Source organism: Pleurodeles waltl, chromosome 12, assembly GCF_031143425.1.
Source record: "Pleurodeles waltl isolate 20211129_DDA chromosome 12, aPleWal1.hap1.20221129, whole genome shotgun sequence".
NCBI classification, from domain to species: Eukaryota; Metazoa; Chordata; class Amphibia; order Caudata; family Salamandridae; genus Pleurodeles; species Pleurodeles waltl.
In genome coordinates this window covers 31,707,429-31,724,493 of record NC_090451.1, presented here as the reverse complement: position 1 = coordinate 31,724,493, position 17,065 = coordinate 31,707,429, and the positions used below count along the sequence as shown (strand labels likewise).

Here is a 17,065-nt window from a genome sequence, read left to right as displayed (position 1 = left end):
GCCTGCATGATATGATCTCTTAAGGCCGGTTCTATGCCCCACTGCTGCGTGCTGGGCTCTTTGTAAGAGGGTGTTTTCGTGGGAAGGAAGCCTGTGTAAGCGGTTAGAATAATCTCGTCTGATACTCACGCCAAAACCACGGCTGCTTTCTGTTTGCTGTAAAGCAGGAGAAGCAAAGGTGTAATATGATTTAGTTGATGGAAGCAACTTCCTACCACCTTCCCCACCAGTGTCAAGCCTCATTTCCGCATCTCGTGTGGAGTCCAGTTTCTTGTTCTGCTGTAGAGGGGATTGCTGGCACAGAATGCCGATGGGTAATAATGGCCTGGCTCTGAGCTCCTAACAGAAAGACCTCTGTTGTAGCGCTATTCCATCACTACTAGTGGTTAACATTCGCTCGTCTTCCGACCCCACTGCGTGAATATACTAGTACTGGGTTCCAGGAGGGATCTTTCGGACGTACACCCTAGTAGGATCTGCACGGGACTGGCCCACACAGGTGTCTTAAAGAGCTCAAACCGAGTAACGCAGGGGTTAATGGTGAACCCTGCGGCACTCTACAGGCAGGAGAGGCGAGAGCACATGACTGAGTCCAGTACAACTCTCTGCGAAGGACGACTTAGGAAGGAGTTTAGCCCTTTAATGATTAGACGGTTCCCTGTGCACCTGAGGCCAGTCTGTCCAGCAATATCTGTGGCCAAGGGGTCAAAGCCTCAGAGAGATCTGACTTGAGCAAGAGATAGTCCATCTCCTCATCTACGCATGGTAAGGCTGCACGCACCCCAAAAGCCAATTAAGTAGGGAGTGAGGTGTCAAGAACAACTAGAGAGCAGTGGGGGTCTTGTGAAGTGGACAGACAGGGCCATGTCATACTTGCCGGCAGTGCTTAACTTGTACATAAAAACATGCCTGTGCTCAAAGTCCTCTTCTTAAACACGCGGCTGCTGCAATTAAATGTGGGAACACGGAATACTGAGGCGGCGCAATCCTGAAGCCATCTCGAGACACTTCATTCCATTTACAGCCACTCCCTGCCCCTTCAGCTCACTCTTGCAGCTTTCTGCTTTCTTCCTTTGTGACGCTTTTTCGTTTTTCTCTTCCTCTCTCTTTCCCATATGTGTCTTTTGCTCGCAGCAAACGCTTGAGGCAGAAGAATAAGCCCCGGCCCTCAAAAATAAGTGCCGGTGCTCAGCACTGGAAACAACAAGCACAAGTTAAGCACTGCTTGGCGGACACTTCTCATCCACCAGGAGCCAGCGGCGTTCTCTCCTGACACACACTTGTGACACTGCTGACATTAGCATGAACCACAGCTCGCCCTGTGCCACTACAGTTTTCTCGCACCCGCCATCGTGACCCGTGTGTTCGCGAGTTCTATTCGTGGACTTTCACAGCAGAAGTGTCACGGCTCCGTGCACTCCCTGCGAGGGACTCACTTGCAAAGCGAAGATTTCAGAAAACCTAGGTAAGGGGTTGACCACGTCTGCATGGCCGGTCCAGGGCGCAGGTGTGAAGTGTCCACACCTCGCCAGAGGTCACATTTGCAAAACTGAACTATCACTTTTGCAGTGACAGTGGCCCTAGGCTATCAATTCGCCTTTAGCTTTTGCCAACGCAAAAATAAATAAAATAGTTACTGGTGATGCTGAACAGCATTACCTCCAGTCCCTCCCTCGCCTTCCTTTAAACCAATGAGGCTTCCTGCCTCCCACTAGACCCTCCCCTCCCCTTTTAAAACCCCCCCCACCCCTACCCCCTCCTGTTCTTTTTGTCTAGCCCACGCTAGACTTTCCCTTTTCACTTACCTTCACGGCGGGGCCTGGAGGTCATCGTTGGATGCACTCCTCGGGAAGCGGAGCTCCGCGAGGTGTGCTTCGGCCGGGCGCGTCTTTTTTGAGCAGGCGGGGCTGCTCGTAAGACGCGTCCTGGGAGGCGGCTGACGGGGTCAGCCGGCTCTTGGTGGCTGGGGCGTTAAGTTCTGTTTTTTTTTCGCCGCAGAGCCGCGGAGGGATGCCGAGGAGTGTTTTTTGGTTTCTGTGCGGGTAAGACGGGCGTTCTGCCCGCATTTTGACTGAAATTCTTGTTTTTACCTTTATATGGATTGGTTTTGGGATATTGTTCCTGGGCCCTGTATATTTGAAGGTGTTTTTTAGGTTTGTGGCCTTGTGTTCTGTGGTTAAGGTCGTGCCTACAGATGCAGTTAATGGACGGAATCCAGGAGCTATAGCTCTATGGCGAGGTCAAGTACCTTTGGGGCAGCAGGATACCTGTGTGCAGTGGTACGAATCCCGCCTACGCCCTTAAAATATCTTATAAGGATTATTTCTTCTTCCTCCTCAAGGGAGGGAGGTGCTGATGGCATTTCCACTCCTGGGAGCCCCCAGATTCAGGGTGGTGGTGCTGCGCCCATCATGTCCAGGGAGGAGGTGCAGGAGATGTTCGAGGGGGCTGTTTTCGGAGCTCTTCATGCGGGGATGGCCTGGCCTAGTGGGGCTAGGGCTACCCATTCTCCTGCAATTGCAGGGAAGTCCTCCTCTGAGAGTGAGGAAGGGGATGCTCCATCTACGTCCTCTGGGGGTGATTATGGCTCCAGGAAGGTGTTGTGGGTTGTGATGGCACATGTACGGGACTATTTGGGGTTTCCTGTGTTCAGTCCTGCCAACTCTGGCTCTCACTTATTTCCACAATATCAGACGCTGTCTGAATTTTCCATGCCTTTTCGGGGACCTGTGAAGGATATGGTGTTTTGGGAGTGGAGGTTGTGGATATGGCTCAGGTTCCACGGTTCATTCAGATACGTTCTTTACTTGAGGGTGAGGAGGTATGGCCTCCCTCGGTCCTCCTGGATTCACGTTTGGCTACCCTGATTGGCGAAACAGCTGTCAATCCGGAGGATTGTGTGCCTGTTGATGCCACGGCCCGTAGGGTGGACTCAGGGCTTAAGAGGGCTTTTGCGGCTGTGAATCTGGCTCTAAGGGCAGGTATTTCTTCTGCTTATGCGGCCCAGTTGTTGGTGCAGGACTTGGATGAACTGGCTGTGGCTGTTCAGGATGGGGCAGAGTGTTCGGAGCTCCTGGCTAGTATGGAGCAGCAGGCCAGGTTGTTGGCTGATGTGTCTTCAGATGTGGTCCGTGCTTTGGCTCTGGCGTCGGGTGCTTTGATTGGGGCCCGGAGGTCCCTCTGGTTCCGAGCCTGGAATGCCGTCCCGGGGGGATTGTCTGCCTGGCTGAGTCTACCTTTTGAGGGTCATAGCTTGTTTGGGGTTCATTTGCCTTCCATGCTTTACAATGCTTTTAAGGAACGGAAGCTTGCTTTGCCTTATATGCAAGGAGCAATAGCTCAGCGGCTGTGTCATCTGCCTCTGGTTCCGGATGCTCCCCAGGACAAGGGTTCGTATCCCGCCACGGCTGGTCTAAACACATGTTTGGAAGATGCATTCCCGTTCTTCTCCTAGGATGGAGGCCAAATCTTTTTCTTTTAGGAAACTGCGTTTTCTGCCGTGTTTTTCCCCTGAGCTGTCGGCGCCTTCGAACCGGGGTGGGTTCGAGGTGGGATCCTGACGATCACTGTGGGCCTGGCGTAGGGCTGGTTGGGGGAAGGCTGAGCCCCTTTCTTTCGTCTTGGAAGGAGTGTGTCAGCAAGCATTGGGTGCTGGACATTGTGACCAATGGTTACGTCTTCGATTTTGTGGTGATACCTCCAGATTCGGGGTACGTCCCACTCCTCTGCCGGCTGGAGGGTAGTGGTGAAAGGCGTGGTTGGACGGTGCCCGGGACTTGCTGGTCATGGGGCTGTTGCCCGCGCCCCGCTGGAAGTATGGGGTCTAGGCACTTATTCGGTCTTATCTCTAGTTCAGGAAGTATCTGGGGGGTTTCGACCTGTGCTGGATAGGAGGGTGGTGAATGCTTGGATCAGGATGGTGCATTTCCGCATGCTGTCTAATTTGACTGTTTTTCCCTTGGTCAGTCACGGGGACTTTCTGGTGTCGCTGGTTCTGCAGGATGCCTACCTGCACGTGCCTGTGGCAAGGTCTTCGTGGTGGTTCCTGAGGTTTGCTGTGGATTGGGTGCACTGTCAGTTTTGTGTACTGCCGTTCGGCCTCAAGTCTTCTCCTCAGATTTTTGCGACGGTACTGGCCCCCCTGGTGGCTTTGCTACATTCAGAAGGGGTGTTTACTCATCCGTATCTGGACGACGTTTGATCCATTCTACCTCGCAGGCCCTATTTCAGAGGCAGGTAGCCCAAGTTCTGGTGTCCGGCAGAACCAGGGGTTTTTTAATCTACGGGGGGCTATCGGTTCAGTCCCATCCTAGGATCTGGTTTTTCAAGGGTCTCAGTTTCGGACTCTTCTTGGCTTGGTGGCAGTGTCTGTGAAGAAGTTTGTGGTGCTCCGGTCCGTGGTGTGGATGGTTGTGGTACAGACTGCCCTCCGTGGTTTTCTATGGTTGCGGCTGCAGGGTCATTTGGTGGTTCTGCTGTGCTTGTTCGGGCAACTTAGTGGCCGGGGCTTGTGTCATCCTTCAAGGGGGGACCTGGTCATGGGCTTTGTTCAGTCTGGCCAGGAGAATTTTTGTGTGGGCTCAGGAGTGGGTTTCTGCTCTCAGGGCTGCATACATTCGGGCATTGTGCGGGCGGTTCTGCGGAGCGGGGTGTTACTTCCTCTCAACTTTTCTCCCTCCTGAGTTCACTGTTTCTTCATCTGGTTCGGCTCTGGGGTCTTCCAGTGCTGGATGTGTTCGCGTACGAGAACAACGCGTAGCTCGGTCACTTCGGCTCCCGGTTTTCGGTGTCCCCGAGCCTGGGAGGTGGACGGGATGTCGTATCCTTGGCCGAGGGACCTTTTGTATGCGTTCCCGCCGTTTTCAGCTACTCAGGCCTTTGCTGTTAAGGGTTATCCTGATTGCTCCCCATTGGACTAGGGCGTATTGGTTCCCATTGCTGCGGCTGAGGGCGTCCGGTCGGATGTGGCCTCTTCCTCTGTGTCCGTCACCCCTGGAGTTTCCCTGCCTCTCGTTGAGGTCTTGGGGGAGGTTACACTTGACGGCCTGGGAATGGCCCGCCGAGGTTTGACGGGTCTGGGGGTGCCAGGGGCTTTGAGTTCTACTTTACTGGGTTCCAGGCGGCGTTCCACTTTACTTTCTTTGGGTAGGCTGTGGAAGTTTTTTTTCTTCTTGATGCTTGAGGCATGTATTGGATCCTACCGGCACGTCTCTCTTTGATGTGATGCAGGTCTTGCAGGACGGTGCACAGTTGAGGTTGTCTGGGGCGTCTCTGCTGGTACAGTGGGCGGCTATTCAGGCATTTAGAGGTCCGTGGCGCAGCCTTCCGGATAAGGGTCGTTTGTTGCCGGGATTTTTTCAGGGGCTTCTTCATTTGTTTCCTCGCCCTGTACGTTCTTTTCCTTCAGGGGATCTTTCTTTGGTATTGGAGGTTTTCACGGTTTAATCTTTTGAACCTCTGGGGGACTGTGTTTACGTCTTCTTTCCTTAGAGACGTTCTTTTTGGTGGCCATTGCTTCGGCTCGCCGTTTGGGAGAATTGGGGGCCTTGGCCTGTTCCTTTCCTTTTTGGGAAGTTTTTCTGGATCAGGTGGTTCTGGTTCCGGTACCTTCTTTTATCCCGAAAGTCGATTCTTCTTTTCATGCTCACCAGGAGGTCATCCTTCCTTCCTTCCTTTTGTCCGAATCCCGCTTTGGTGGAGGTGGTTCGTTTGCATTCGTTGGATGTACGCACCGGCCCGTAGCGGCGATGCCTTCCACGACTTCCTTGAGTCGGTGGGTGAGATCATTGATTCTGTTTGTTTTTTTCCTTGATAGGGGTTGTTCCTCATCAAGGGGTTCAGGGTCGTTCTACCAGGGGTATGGCGGCTTGGGTGGCAGGGTCTCAGGGGACTTCAGTGGTGGGAATTTGCAGGGCCGCCACTTGGGCCTCGCCTTTGGCGTTTGTTCGGCATTCTGGCCGGTCGGACTTGGGTAGTTTGGAGTCGGTATTGGTTCACCGGGTCTTATCCTCTATGAAGTCTTAGGGGTGGGGTTTTGGTGGCCTTTGGGCATGATGTTGACCTTCTTGCAACTCAGTGTCCGTCTCCTGTGTGTTTCTTGCTATGTCTCATTGGTTTAAAGGAAGGCGAGGGAGGGACGGGAGGTAATGCGTCCATTTTCTTGCGATAATGGCATTACTCCTAGTCCTACTCCCTCGCCTTCCTTTCCGTTCCCTCCCGCCCTCCCGGTACGGACTGTCTGAGTTGCTGCTTGGGCTTGGTTTTTGTACAGGAGGGGGTAGGGGTGGGGGGGGGGAGTTTAAAAGGGGAGGGGAGGGTCTAGTGGGAGGCAGGAAGCCTCATTGGTTTAAAGGAAGGCGAGGGAGTAGGACTAGGAGTAATGCCATTATCGCAAGAAAATGGACGCATCAACACTTGCACTCAGTGGGAACAGCAGGATGGGAGGGGATACAGACAATGCGGGAGACAGGAATAGCGTAGCCGGGAGGGGAGGAGCAAAGGAGAGGAAGGGGAGGGACTTGAAGAGGGAAGCTGCGCATGAGAGCGACTTCAAGGCCACATGCGCGCTCCCATGGAGAGCAAGAAATAAACATTTATAAATAGTGCTCCTGGATGTGGGCTGTAGATTGATACGAGTCACCAAGTCAGGACACAATAAGGGGGAAAAAAGCTTCAGAGGTGGAACAAACAAAGAAAAGGGAAGAAATCCACTGAAGAAGCAGGGAAATGACGGAGACAGACAAGAAAGTCATCCAATCAGGAACCCTGGGCTGATCCAAAGCTCGAAATATGTCTATATCTATTCTTTAATGTCCTAGACACTATAGGTCTTCAACAACAGATGGTTAAAGCTGCCTATAAGTGAGAACTAAAATCCATGAATCTAAAGGTCTACGATTTGCCCGCTCCACGTTGTTAGCCAGTGGGCTTTCATTTACCTACTTCAGGTTACCGCCATAAGAGCGAAAACAGTAGCACGGCTGCTCCGAGCATGCTCCTTCAGACATTGTTTCTGCTATCAATGACTGCTGGCACGCATCCTTATTAATTCAGTATTTCATGTGATAATATTAGACTGCTGCAGCCTCTCACCTCTACACAAGTGTGGTGTCTTTTATTGGAACGTGAGTTAAAACAATGTGACAGATGACAAAATTAAAATGTCAGCAGGCCTGGAGTGCAGCGGCTGGAGGGAGATCTTACTGCGCCCGCGCGCTCAGTCATATCTCAGTACTTGCCACAAATTCCCTACAGGCATTTAAAGCTATCCAGCTGAGATGACTGTGGAACAGCTGGATTGCACACAATATTAAAAAGACTTTGCCAGACACATATAAGGATTTATGTATCCTAAGGTCCAAACTTCCTCTGAACCACAAACCTGTAAGCGGCACCAAAAAGGCAATCACGAAAACAATGGGGCATTGATGGTAACCCAAAGCAAACATGTGAAAGTCCACGTCATATCATCCCACCTCAATGCCTACCTCAAGGTCACGCAGAGCCTCACAGCCCACTGGACAGTTGGTATGTCCTTCTCATGCTAAACCCCCCAAGGTGCATGACCTGAGATGAGGGGCAGCTGTGCGGGAAGAGCACTCATGCTCTTGTGCACGCCGCGAACCCTTGAGATACCCTTCTTCGCGGTCGCGGTCTATGCGCAGGATTTGTACTCACCCCAGGCAGAGTCTTCTGTTCATGCAGGGCAGTTTGGGCTTTGATAGCAGAATCCCTGGCACAGTATGTGAGAAACGCACAGCCTGTGGAAAAAGGACAAACCCAAGAGTAAGGTTTAGGTATACGCCGCGAGAGAAGCAAGGCCAACTGACCAATAAACAAGAAATCTCAGACATTAGCTTTGGTTTTCTATGCAAAAAAATCACGTTTGGGAAAGGTCTTAGTCAAGATATGCTAACATTTGAAAACCACTGATAAAGTTTTGTCATTTGCACTATTTCTTTCTCAAATGTTAAACTGACAATTTCCATGACGTAGCGATGGAGTTAGTAACATACTACTGAACCGCATGTACAACAGGTAGGCCCGGCTCCATGTATTTCGGTATACACCGTCAACCGGCCCCTCTGGAAATGTGGTCAACAGAGAACCTTCTTCCACGCATGGTGGGAATGTCCCCAAATCTTGGTGTGCCGCGGACTTAAGCAATAAGGACACAGATAGAGAGGGAGCCCCCAAAATTGTGTCGCTAGGGGTGTAAGGTGAACAATCAGCCCCAGAGTATCAAAAGTTCCTCCGTTACACAGGTTTGGTGGTGACCAGATGAAACTTGACAAAATTGAGGGGTGGACGCATGATTCCTACCTGTAAGGAATGCATGCGTGGCATTGGCTGGTGCACGCTTGCGGGGAAAGACATTTACAGAGGAGGGTGCGTCCACGGAAACTTCAGAAATGATGCGGTAAATGGTGTGAAATACATGATCTGGAGTGACACCCCTCCTAGAAACTGGGACTAATTTTGGGGAGATGAAATGTTGGAGGAAGTTAATACCCATGGAGATCGAATAAAGGAGAAGAAACCCAAGAGGCCGACCTATCACCCACTAGACACCAATCACACAAACAGAAAGAGATAATATACAGAATTGATGATACAGCACCGAAAGAAATTCTGTTCCACAATGAATATCAAACTCATGTATACTCTGCTGATGGCTTTTATATATTTCAGTATATATCATTTTCTGCTTTAGGAAAATAAAAAATTTAAACAATATAAAAACAACAGTGTTACAATGTCACAATCCAAACCAGCTTAAAAAGTATTTTTCTGACATAAACAGGGTTCTCCTTGTGTCCGCACAAAGCTCTGTCTCTCTGACGACCCTTAATAGGAGCGAAACTCATGTCAGCAGCTGCTTTCATTCTTTCTAGATCGGCCTGGATGGTAATTTACCAGTCTTAAGCTATAATACTGTGTGTGGAGTGGTAAAAGACTTTTGTCCTTTTTCGATTCGCGTGGATGGCACCACCTAATCCTATGCTTAAAGACTTTGCTGCAAGAATAGCAAAAAACTTTGTCAATTTTCTAGCTCAGCCTGACCCACTCTACTAATCATACACTTAAAAACTGTGCTAGAAAAACAGACTTTTAGACATATAGCAAGGTGCTCTCCACCTAACCCTTGGGAAGCACCCAGGGCTCCTTACTTCCTTTTTTGCATCCCACAAACCCGTCTACGTTTACAAGGGTTACACAAGAGGGCGCAGTGAGGAGCGATTGGTTAACATTACCAGATGGCACGTATCTGAGGGAAAGACAAAGCATATACATTTTCTTGCACCGAAGAGATGCGAGAATGCAGAGGAATCCCAACACAAGGGCAGGGCTGACGGCAGCCAGTCTCTCGGTTGCCCAGGCATTACCATTCCAATGATTCGGCTACTTTTCCCTCTACAAGTCAGAATAAGATGCCAGCCACTGGCGCGAGGACCACCATCTACTGCCCCGAAATCATTAGTGGCGGAAAAACATGACGCGTTTCGACCCAGCCTGGTGCTGTTCACTTGTGCCGCACTTGGTGGTCTGTTGCGGCTTGTGTCTTATTCCGTACTTCTACAAGGAGAAGAAGGGGAATCATTTTAATATATATATATATATATATATAGATATATACATACATACATACACACACACACACACATTTTGTTCTCCTGAAAATGACCGCGACAGGCAGATATCATTAACTTTTGTTTCTCAGCTTCATGTGGTTGCAAAAACTTGTCACCTTTCCCTGTTCTTCATTACAGAACTATACAGGGAGTGCAGAATTATTAGGCAAATGAGTATTTTGACCACATCATCCTCTTTATGCATGTTGTCTTACTCCAAGCTGTATAGGCTCGAAAGCCTACTACCAATTAAGCATATTAGGTGATGTGCATCTCTGTAATGAGAAGGGGTGTGGTCTAATGACATCAACACCCTATATCAGGTGTGCATAATTATTAGGCAACTTCCTTTCCTTTGGCAAAATGGGTCAAAAGAAGGACTTGACAGGCTCAGAAAAGTCAAAAATAGTGAGATATCTTGCAGAGGGATGCAGCACTCTTAAAATTGCAAAGCTTCTGAAGCGTGATCATCGAACAATCAAGCGTTTCATTCAAAATAGTCAACAGGGTCGCAAGAAGCGTGTGGAAAAACCAAGGCGCAAAATAACTGCCCATGAACTGAGAAAAGTCAAGCGTGCAGCTGCCACGATGCCACTTGCCACCAGTTTGGCCATATTTCAGAGCTGCAACATCACTGGAGTGCCCAAAAGCACAAGGTGTGCAATACTCAGAGACATGGCCAAGGTAAGAAAGGCTGAAAGACGACCACCACTGAACAAGACACACAAGCTGAAACGTCAAGACTGGGCCAAGAAGTATCTCAAGACTGATTTTTCAAAGGTTTTATGGACTGATGAAATGAGAGTGAGTCTTGATGGGCCTGATGGATGGGCCCGTGGCTGGATTGGTAAAGGGCAGAGAGCTCCAGTCCGACTCAGACGCCAGCAAGGTGGAGGTGGAGTACTGGTTTGGGCTGGTATCATCAAAGATGAGCTTGTGGGGCCTTTTCGGGTTGAGGATGGAGTCAAGCTCAACTCCCAGTCCTACTGCCAGTTCCTGGAAGACACCTTCTTCAAGCAGTGGTACAGGAAGAAGTCTGCATCCTTCAAGAAAAACATGATTTTCATGCAGGACAATGCTCCATCACACGCGTCCAAGTACTCCACAGCGTGGCTGGCAAGAAAGGGTATAAAAGAAGGAAATCTAATGACATGGCCTCCTTGTTCACCTGATCTGAACCCCATTGAGAACCTGTGGTCCATCATCAAATGTGAGATTTACAAGGAGGGAAAACAGTACACCTCTCTGAACAGTGTCTGGGAGGCTGTGGTTGCTGCTGCACGCAATGTTGATGGTGAACAGATCAAAACACTGACAGAATCCATGGATGGCAGGCTTTTGAGTGTCCTTGCAAAGAAAGGTGGCTATATTGGTCACTGATTTGTTTTTGTTTTGTTTTTGAATGTCAGAAATGTATATTTGTGAATGTTGAGATGTTATATTGGTTTCACTGGTAATAATAAATAATTGAAATGGGTATATATATTTTTTTTGTTAAGTTGCCTAATAATTATGCACAGTAATAGTCACCTGCACACACATATATCCCCCTAACATAGCTAAAACTAAAAACAAACTAAAAACTACTTCCAAAAATATTCAGCTTTGATATTAATGAGTTTTTTGGGTTCATTGAGAACATGGTTGTTGTTCAATAATAAAATTAATCCTCAAAAATACAACTTGCCTAATAATTCTGCACTCCCTGTACTATAAAAAAGTGCTCTAGACTGTTAGATGGGTATGTACATGTTCTCATGCATTCATTAATTCCTTCCATGACTCTACTGAAGATTTCATAATGTTGTCCTCCTCTTAAAAACTTTTTGTATCATAAAGAGGCGCCCAGAAGATTGTGATTATTTTTTATAAAGAAACTAGGACAAAAGCTACCTTCACTCTTAGGAGTAACCAACACGCTTGTCTAAGGAGTGTGGAAATGGAATGTTTACTCCACCCGCAATAAAGCCAGCAACTGCCTTATAACAATGCCTTTACTCGGTTATTCTACTAAAAATAAGGTTTGGTTGTTAGACGTTGTAATCTTTTCACTCTGGTATCTTTTAAAGCGACAGTGTCCCTCCGCTTTAAAGATCAAGTCTCAATTTCCACAACTAATTCCTTCTCCACCTGCAGTCAACATCTAGTTCATCAGAGAGTAGTCAATGTTTAGATGCTCTGTCCTAGACGGAAGTAGATGAAGAAAATGGATCTGTCCCAAGACAAGGAGATCAATGACTTCTTAATGCCCATCTATGTTGAGAGAAGAGTGGTGTAGCCTGGTGTGGCGCCAGTTCATGGGCACCACAGAAGCCTTCAAGGAAGCCGAGCTGGATCCTGGACATTAGTATCTATTGCTCTCATCTATGCTCATCAAGTGGCGTTCGTCTGTCTGAGTTCTGCGTAGCAGTTTATCTCTTTGCGTATTGAGATGCATGTGGCCGTCACAATGTGGCATGCCTCACCCCATTTCGGGCAGTTTACCTCGATGTCGGAACACAACGAGGAGGTAGGAGGCTTTTTGCCAAAGCACATAAAGTTGTGGACCATAAACTAATGGTTTACCCATCAAGAAGATAAAATCCTTCGGGGTGCCTCCTTTTCATTATCGAAGCTGTTGAACGTGGCCTCCTTAGAGCCATGCGGCTTCAGATGTGATTGGATTCCAATTCAAATCAACAAATATGAAATACTCCTATGGGGTATTCATCCAGAAGAGGGGGTGAGTGGAACTGATTCATCATTTGGTGCTCGAATGTAGAGCTGCCTACCCATCCAGTTATTGATCAAGTCTCCCAGCTCCCAGCACTGACATCAGATTCAAGCCCTACCTCGGCCACAGAGCTGATCCTGTCACTCAGACTGTCGATCACTGTTACCGAACCTCAGTGTTTTTCCTTACTACAGGAGTCTCAGAAAGTACGTAAATTAAATCCTAGTGTAATCTTACACAATCAAAAATATATTGTAATATTATTAAAAAGCAACAAAAAAAACATTATCTGTAAAGGTGATGGGTTCAATCATAGTGTAATCTTGCACAATCAAAAATATCTTGTAATATTATTAAAAAGCAAAAAAAAACTTTATCTGCAAAGGTGTAGGCTAAATAACGAATGTAAAACAGTACTATGTGACCCCAAAACAGCATTAAAGATAGGGTGTATAGGTAACCCTACCTATAACACCAGCTAAAGGTAATGTATTTGCCTAATGTGTACAATTGTACAGATTTAGTTCTGGTGAGTTCTTAGAAAGTGTTTTCATGGGCAGGCAGTACAGAACTTAAAGGGTCAGGGCATGGGATGGGGAACAGTCCAGTCTTGTGATCCACATTCACCATGAAAATGTACTAGACCACAAAGCACGAATTAGGTGAAAATCTGTATTTCCTTGGTCGATCATCTGTCCGACCGTTTCAGGAGATGGGCACTCCCCTGGTACCAGGGGCACTGGGTCTTGAGTGATGAAGATGTCTGGGGATGCAGAGTTGCGAAACGTGAATTTCTACAATGATGGAGAAAATCACTTGATGGAGAAGCTATTGCATCTCAGAGGGATGGATGCAGAGGAGACGGGAGAGCACGAGGAACACAACATAGTCACTCTAGGGATACAAAATGCCTCTTTTGAATGCAGGACCATGGCTGGTACCTGGTCGCTCTTACCCAGGTCTGTTTTTCAGTGGCTCTTGGTAGACTCCAGTAGGTTTTGTTGACAGGAGAGAACGAGACATAGTTAACCATAATTAAACAAATATAATGATTCTGTTGAAATGTTCCTGCAGAGGAGAGAAAGAGGACAGAGCGAGGAGAGAGAGGACAGAGTGTGTGTGTCCGTGTGCATGTATTTGACTTCAGTTCTTTCTAAACTATTTTTTTTCTGTCCCCCCCCCCCCCCCTTTTTTTTTGCACTCCACCTCATTTTCTCCCCCGGTGATTTTCACACCCAGTATCAATGCGCGATTTTAGGACTGCCAAGCATAGGCACTGCACTCATTGCCTTGAAAGAATATATGTGGTGGGCGTTCCATAGATGTGTATTTTGTCTTTGTAAACACATATATTTCCCACCTTGTGAAATAATTGTCCCAAAATGAAATCCTATTATAATTTTCGGTGAACCACCTCAGGGTTACGAGATCCCAGAGCAGATACCCTGCCTTTAGGCGGCAGCCACACGCCTAGAACAGACACAGTTGGTTCTCGGCTCTCAGGACCTCCCTTGTATCTCACTCCTAGTGAAGAACCTGGAGTCCGTGGAACAGGGGGGTCTTCACCCCATAGTTCGACGGTTCAGCCCCGCCTCAACCTTAATTATTCAAACAAATTTCTGTCTCATTACGGGAATGGTCACTTGCCTTAGGAGAAGGGGACGCGAGGGAGCATCAAAGCCCAGGAGTCTCAGTGGTAGAACCCATCGTGGAGGGTCTACGGGCCACCAAGCCAAGAGGTTCACATTTACCAAAGGAACCTGGCAAAGCAGGTGCCAGGATTTCAACAAACACAATATTCATTTCCTGCTTTTCCAAATAGTCTCCAGGCGTCCTGGATGTCCCTGGATGCCAATAAATCCCACGTTTAATAAATTACACGTTCACCTTGTTTTGCATTGGCGAAGTGATAAAACAACTTGTTTATAGTCTGGCCTGGTTCAGCTCCGGCGGATAAACCCCAGAAGGTTTAGTGAACATTAATTTGAAGCACTGTATTGTTTAGCATGTCAAATATGCACTCTTAATACAAAACGTGTCTGTGATTTTCTTATTACAGGGTGATAGTGATATCACAGGTGACCTTTAAAGAAAACATCAGGGTAGCTACTATACTGTAATAACCTATTGCAGCTGACCTGTGATGTTACAGTTCCAAGGCCAGTAGCCAGTGAGTGCGAAAAGCAGAATTACAACTGCAAAACAATGAAAACGAGACCCAACTTTTCAGCCCCCGACGTGTTTTCTGAAGTGATTGGTCAGGAGTGGAAACGATCTGTTCATTACCGTATACTATTAACTATAAGTACTTTTAATGGCGTGCAGCGAACTGCATATAATATGTTTTTGCAACAATTTACTAGCGTTCTATTGGTGTGTTCCTTCACCTTATAATGTAGTTCGCCCTTCGGCCTCGTTCCCCTACATGGCCTGCTTGCGTTATCCTTATAATGCAGGGCTCCGGGCACTGTATCCTATATTTGGGTTCTGGTGACATTTCAATATCTCGCGACCTTTGGCCTATTGGTTGATTGTGACGTAGCGGCTCCACCAATAGAACCTCCTAAAGGTGATGGGTTGGGCACCCGCACCATGCTCGCCGCATAGTTTTCAAGAACCCCCATTTTCGTGGGAGGCGGTGCATCTGACCGCAGATAGTTTTGTAGCATCGAGGGGATGTGTGCAGCCTGTTTCCATGGAGACACAAGCCTGCTCTCAAACACAGAAATCTACAGATAAAAATACCTCCCCCCTGGCTTCGACATGTGGCAACGAAGGCCGCAGCCAGCGGGGGGATTTTATGCCATCGATTTCCGAGCCAGAGAAAGAGGTTTTTTTTCCTCCTACAAATAATTGTAGTGTTCAACCCGCCTTTCATCGCCGCTTCAGGGGGGAGGGCCATTAGTTGTAGCTTTTGGTGTTTCTGGAGCAAACACACAAATCACCCCTCTTGGAAATCTGCCAAATCCCAGGCCTGAGCAGAGCAAACATTCCTAAGCGAGCACACCACATACATGTAATGCTGGGCACACATGATGTTCCGCCGAGGCGGTATCCAAATGCACGCGGCCAACCCTCGAGCACTGTTGCTTGGCAACATCGCAGCCGATGACGTAGGAGAGATGAGCTGGGGAACACATATTACCATCAACAAGGCTGGCATTAAGACCAAAAACAGCCCTGGCACAAAAGTTCAAACCAGTCCACGCTGCTGGAGGCCGTGACTAATGTAGGGTTACTGAAGTATAAACAGCACCCCCTGGAATTATGTGATTCTGCTGTTCTCCGCATAATTATGGATTTCCTGCATTTGCCACATAATCCATCATCTCCTGCACAACCTGCAGATTTTAACAAAAAATATCTCGAGCTCAAACGGACGAGAAGGCACTAAGAAGTGGCGCTGTGTTACCTCCCAGCGGAAGGCCCTCTGCAAAGGATGGCTGGTCGCCTTTCAGTTGCTAATTCCTGTTTTTGTTTTTAAATTGGTACTGATGAGGTGAAACCTTTGCCTGGACAGTGTAACCGTGTGTAAAAATTAAAAACTAATGAAGTAATGCTATCACAAAATAACTTGCCTTTTTTGCAGCAAAATATAGTCAACTCTGCTGCATAACTCGGTCCTCCCCTGCTGCATAATTCCAATGGTCTTGGGTATATCATCAGTTCAATAGCTGTTTCCATTTATTTGCTTTTGAAAATTAAATCTACATACCTTTTTTGTCCAACTCATTTTTTCTTGCATCTGCTCTCCTTTTTCCCTGCTGACTCCTGTTTGACCCTCTTTGCCTATTTTTCCCATTTTTTGATATTCATTTTTTGTTGAAAGTGAATATTCTCTAGAGTGCTGTTTCTGTTTCAGGACATAGCCCTAGCTCACAGCTGTAGTTCAGGGCCTCATCATGAGAATGGGGGTCTTGTGACTGCCAGCCTACAGTGGCGGTCAGGACCGCCGCTGCTGTGGTTGTCTGACCGTCACATTAAGACCCTGCCGGTTAGTACGCCAGGGTACCGCCACCCTGATCCCGATGGGCTGACAGTCGCGGAGGTCGGTTTCAGCCAGGGCGGCGCTGCATGTAACGCCGCCCTGCTGATTGTGACCTTGTTCTCCACCAGCCTTTTCATGGCGGCTTTACCACCATGAAAAGGCTGGTGAAGGACAGGTGCTGGGGTCCCCCTGGCCAGCACCCTCGCAGTGTTCACTGTCTGCTTGTGCACCCTCCGGCGCCTGCATTGTCACCGGCTTGATTACGAGCCGGGGCACAATGCTGCCGCCTGTCTTCTGCTGGGCTGGCGGGCGGAAACCTCGGTTTCCCTCCGCCAGCCCAGCAGGTAACTCATAATGGGTCCGGCGGGGAGGTAGCCAGTGTGGCGGCAACCTCCCCGTCGGAAGTTCAGCGGATGGTGTCAACTCATAATCAGGCCCACAGTCTATAGAAATATCTACTGACATAAACATCATGACCTAATAATTGTTTACAAAAATATTTTGACATTGGATGAATATTTTTTATTATTAACTCCAATAGAGAAATATTTTAATAACATTAATTTCTGTTTATGTTATGTCATTTATGTTATGTTAATTTATGTTGGACAATATTCAGACAGAAAATTTCTGGTGCTGCACTGCTTTTCGGACAGATAGTCTTGAAGGTGAGAGATGGCTAAAGTCTGCAGAAGTGATGGCAGGACTGCAAGCAGTTGAACGGTTTTTGTG

General features: G+C 47.9%; 1 protein-coding gene across 4 annotated transcripts in view; it reads right to left on the bottom strand.

The window, feature by feature from the left end:
• CELF5 (CUGBP Elav-like family member 5) overlaps positions 1 to 17,065 on the bottom strand; it is a 226,042-nt gene that overhangs the window by 195,223 nt on the left and 13,754 nt on the right. For all 4 annotated transcript variants that reach the window (XM_069218065.1, XM_069218067.1, XM_069218064.1 and 1 more), the window contains exon 2: positions 7,678 to 7,760. In XM_069218065.1, coding sequence (XP_069074166.1) covers positions 7,678 to 7,760 — 83 coding nt within the window. The remainder of the gene's footprint in view (positions 1 to 7,677; positions 7,761 to 17,065) is intronic.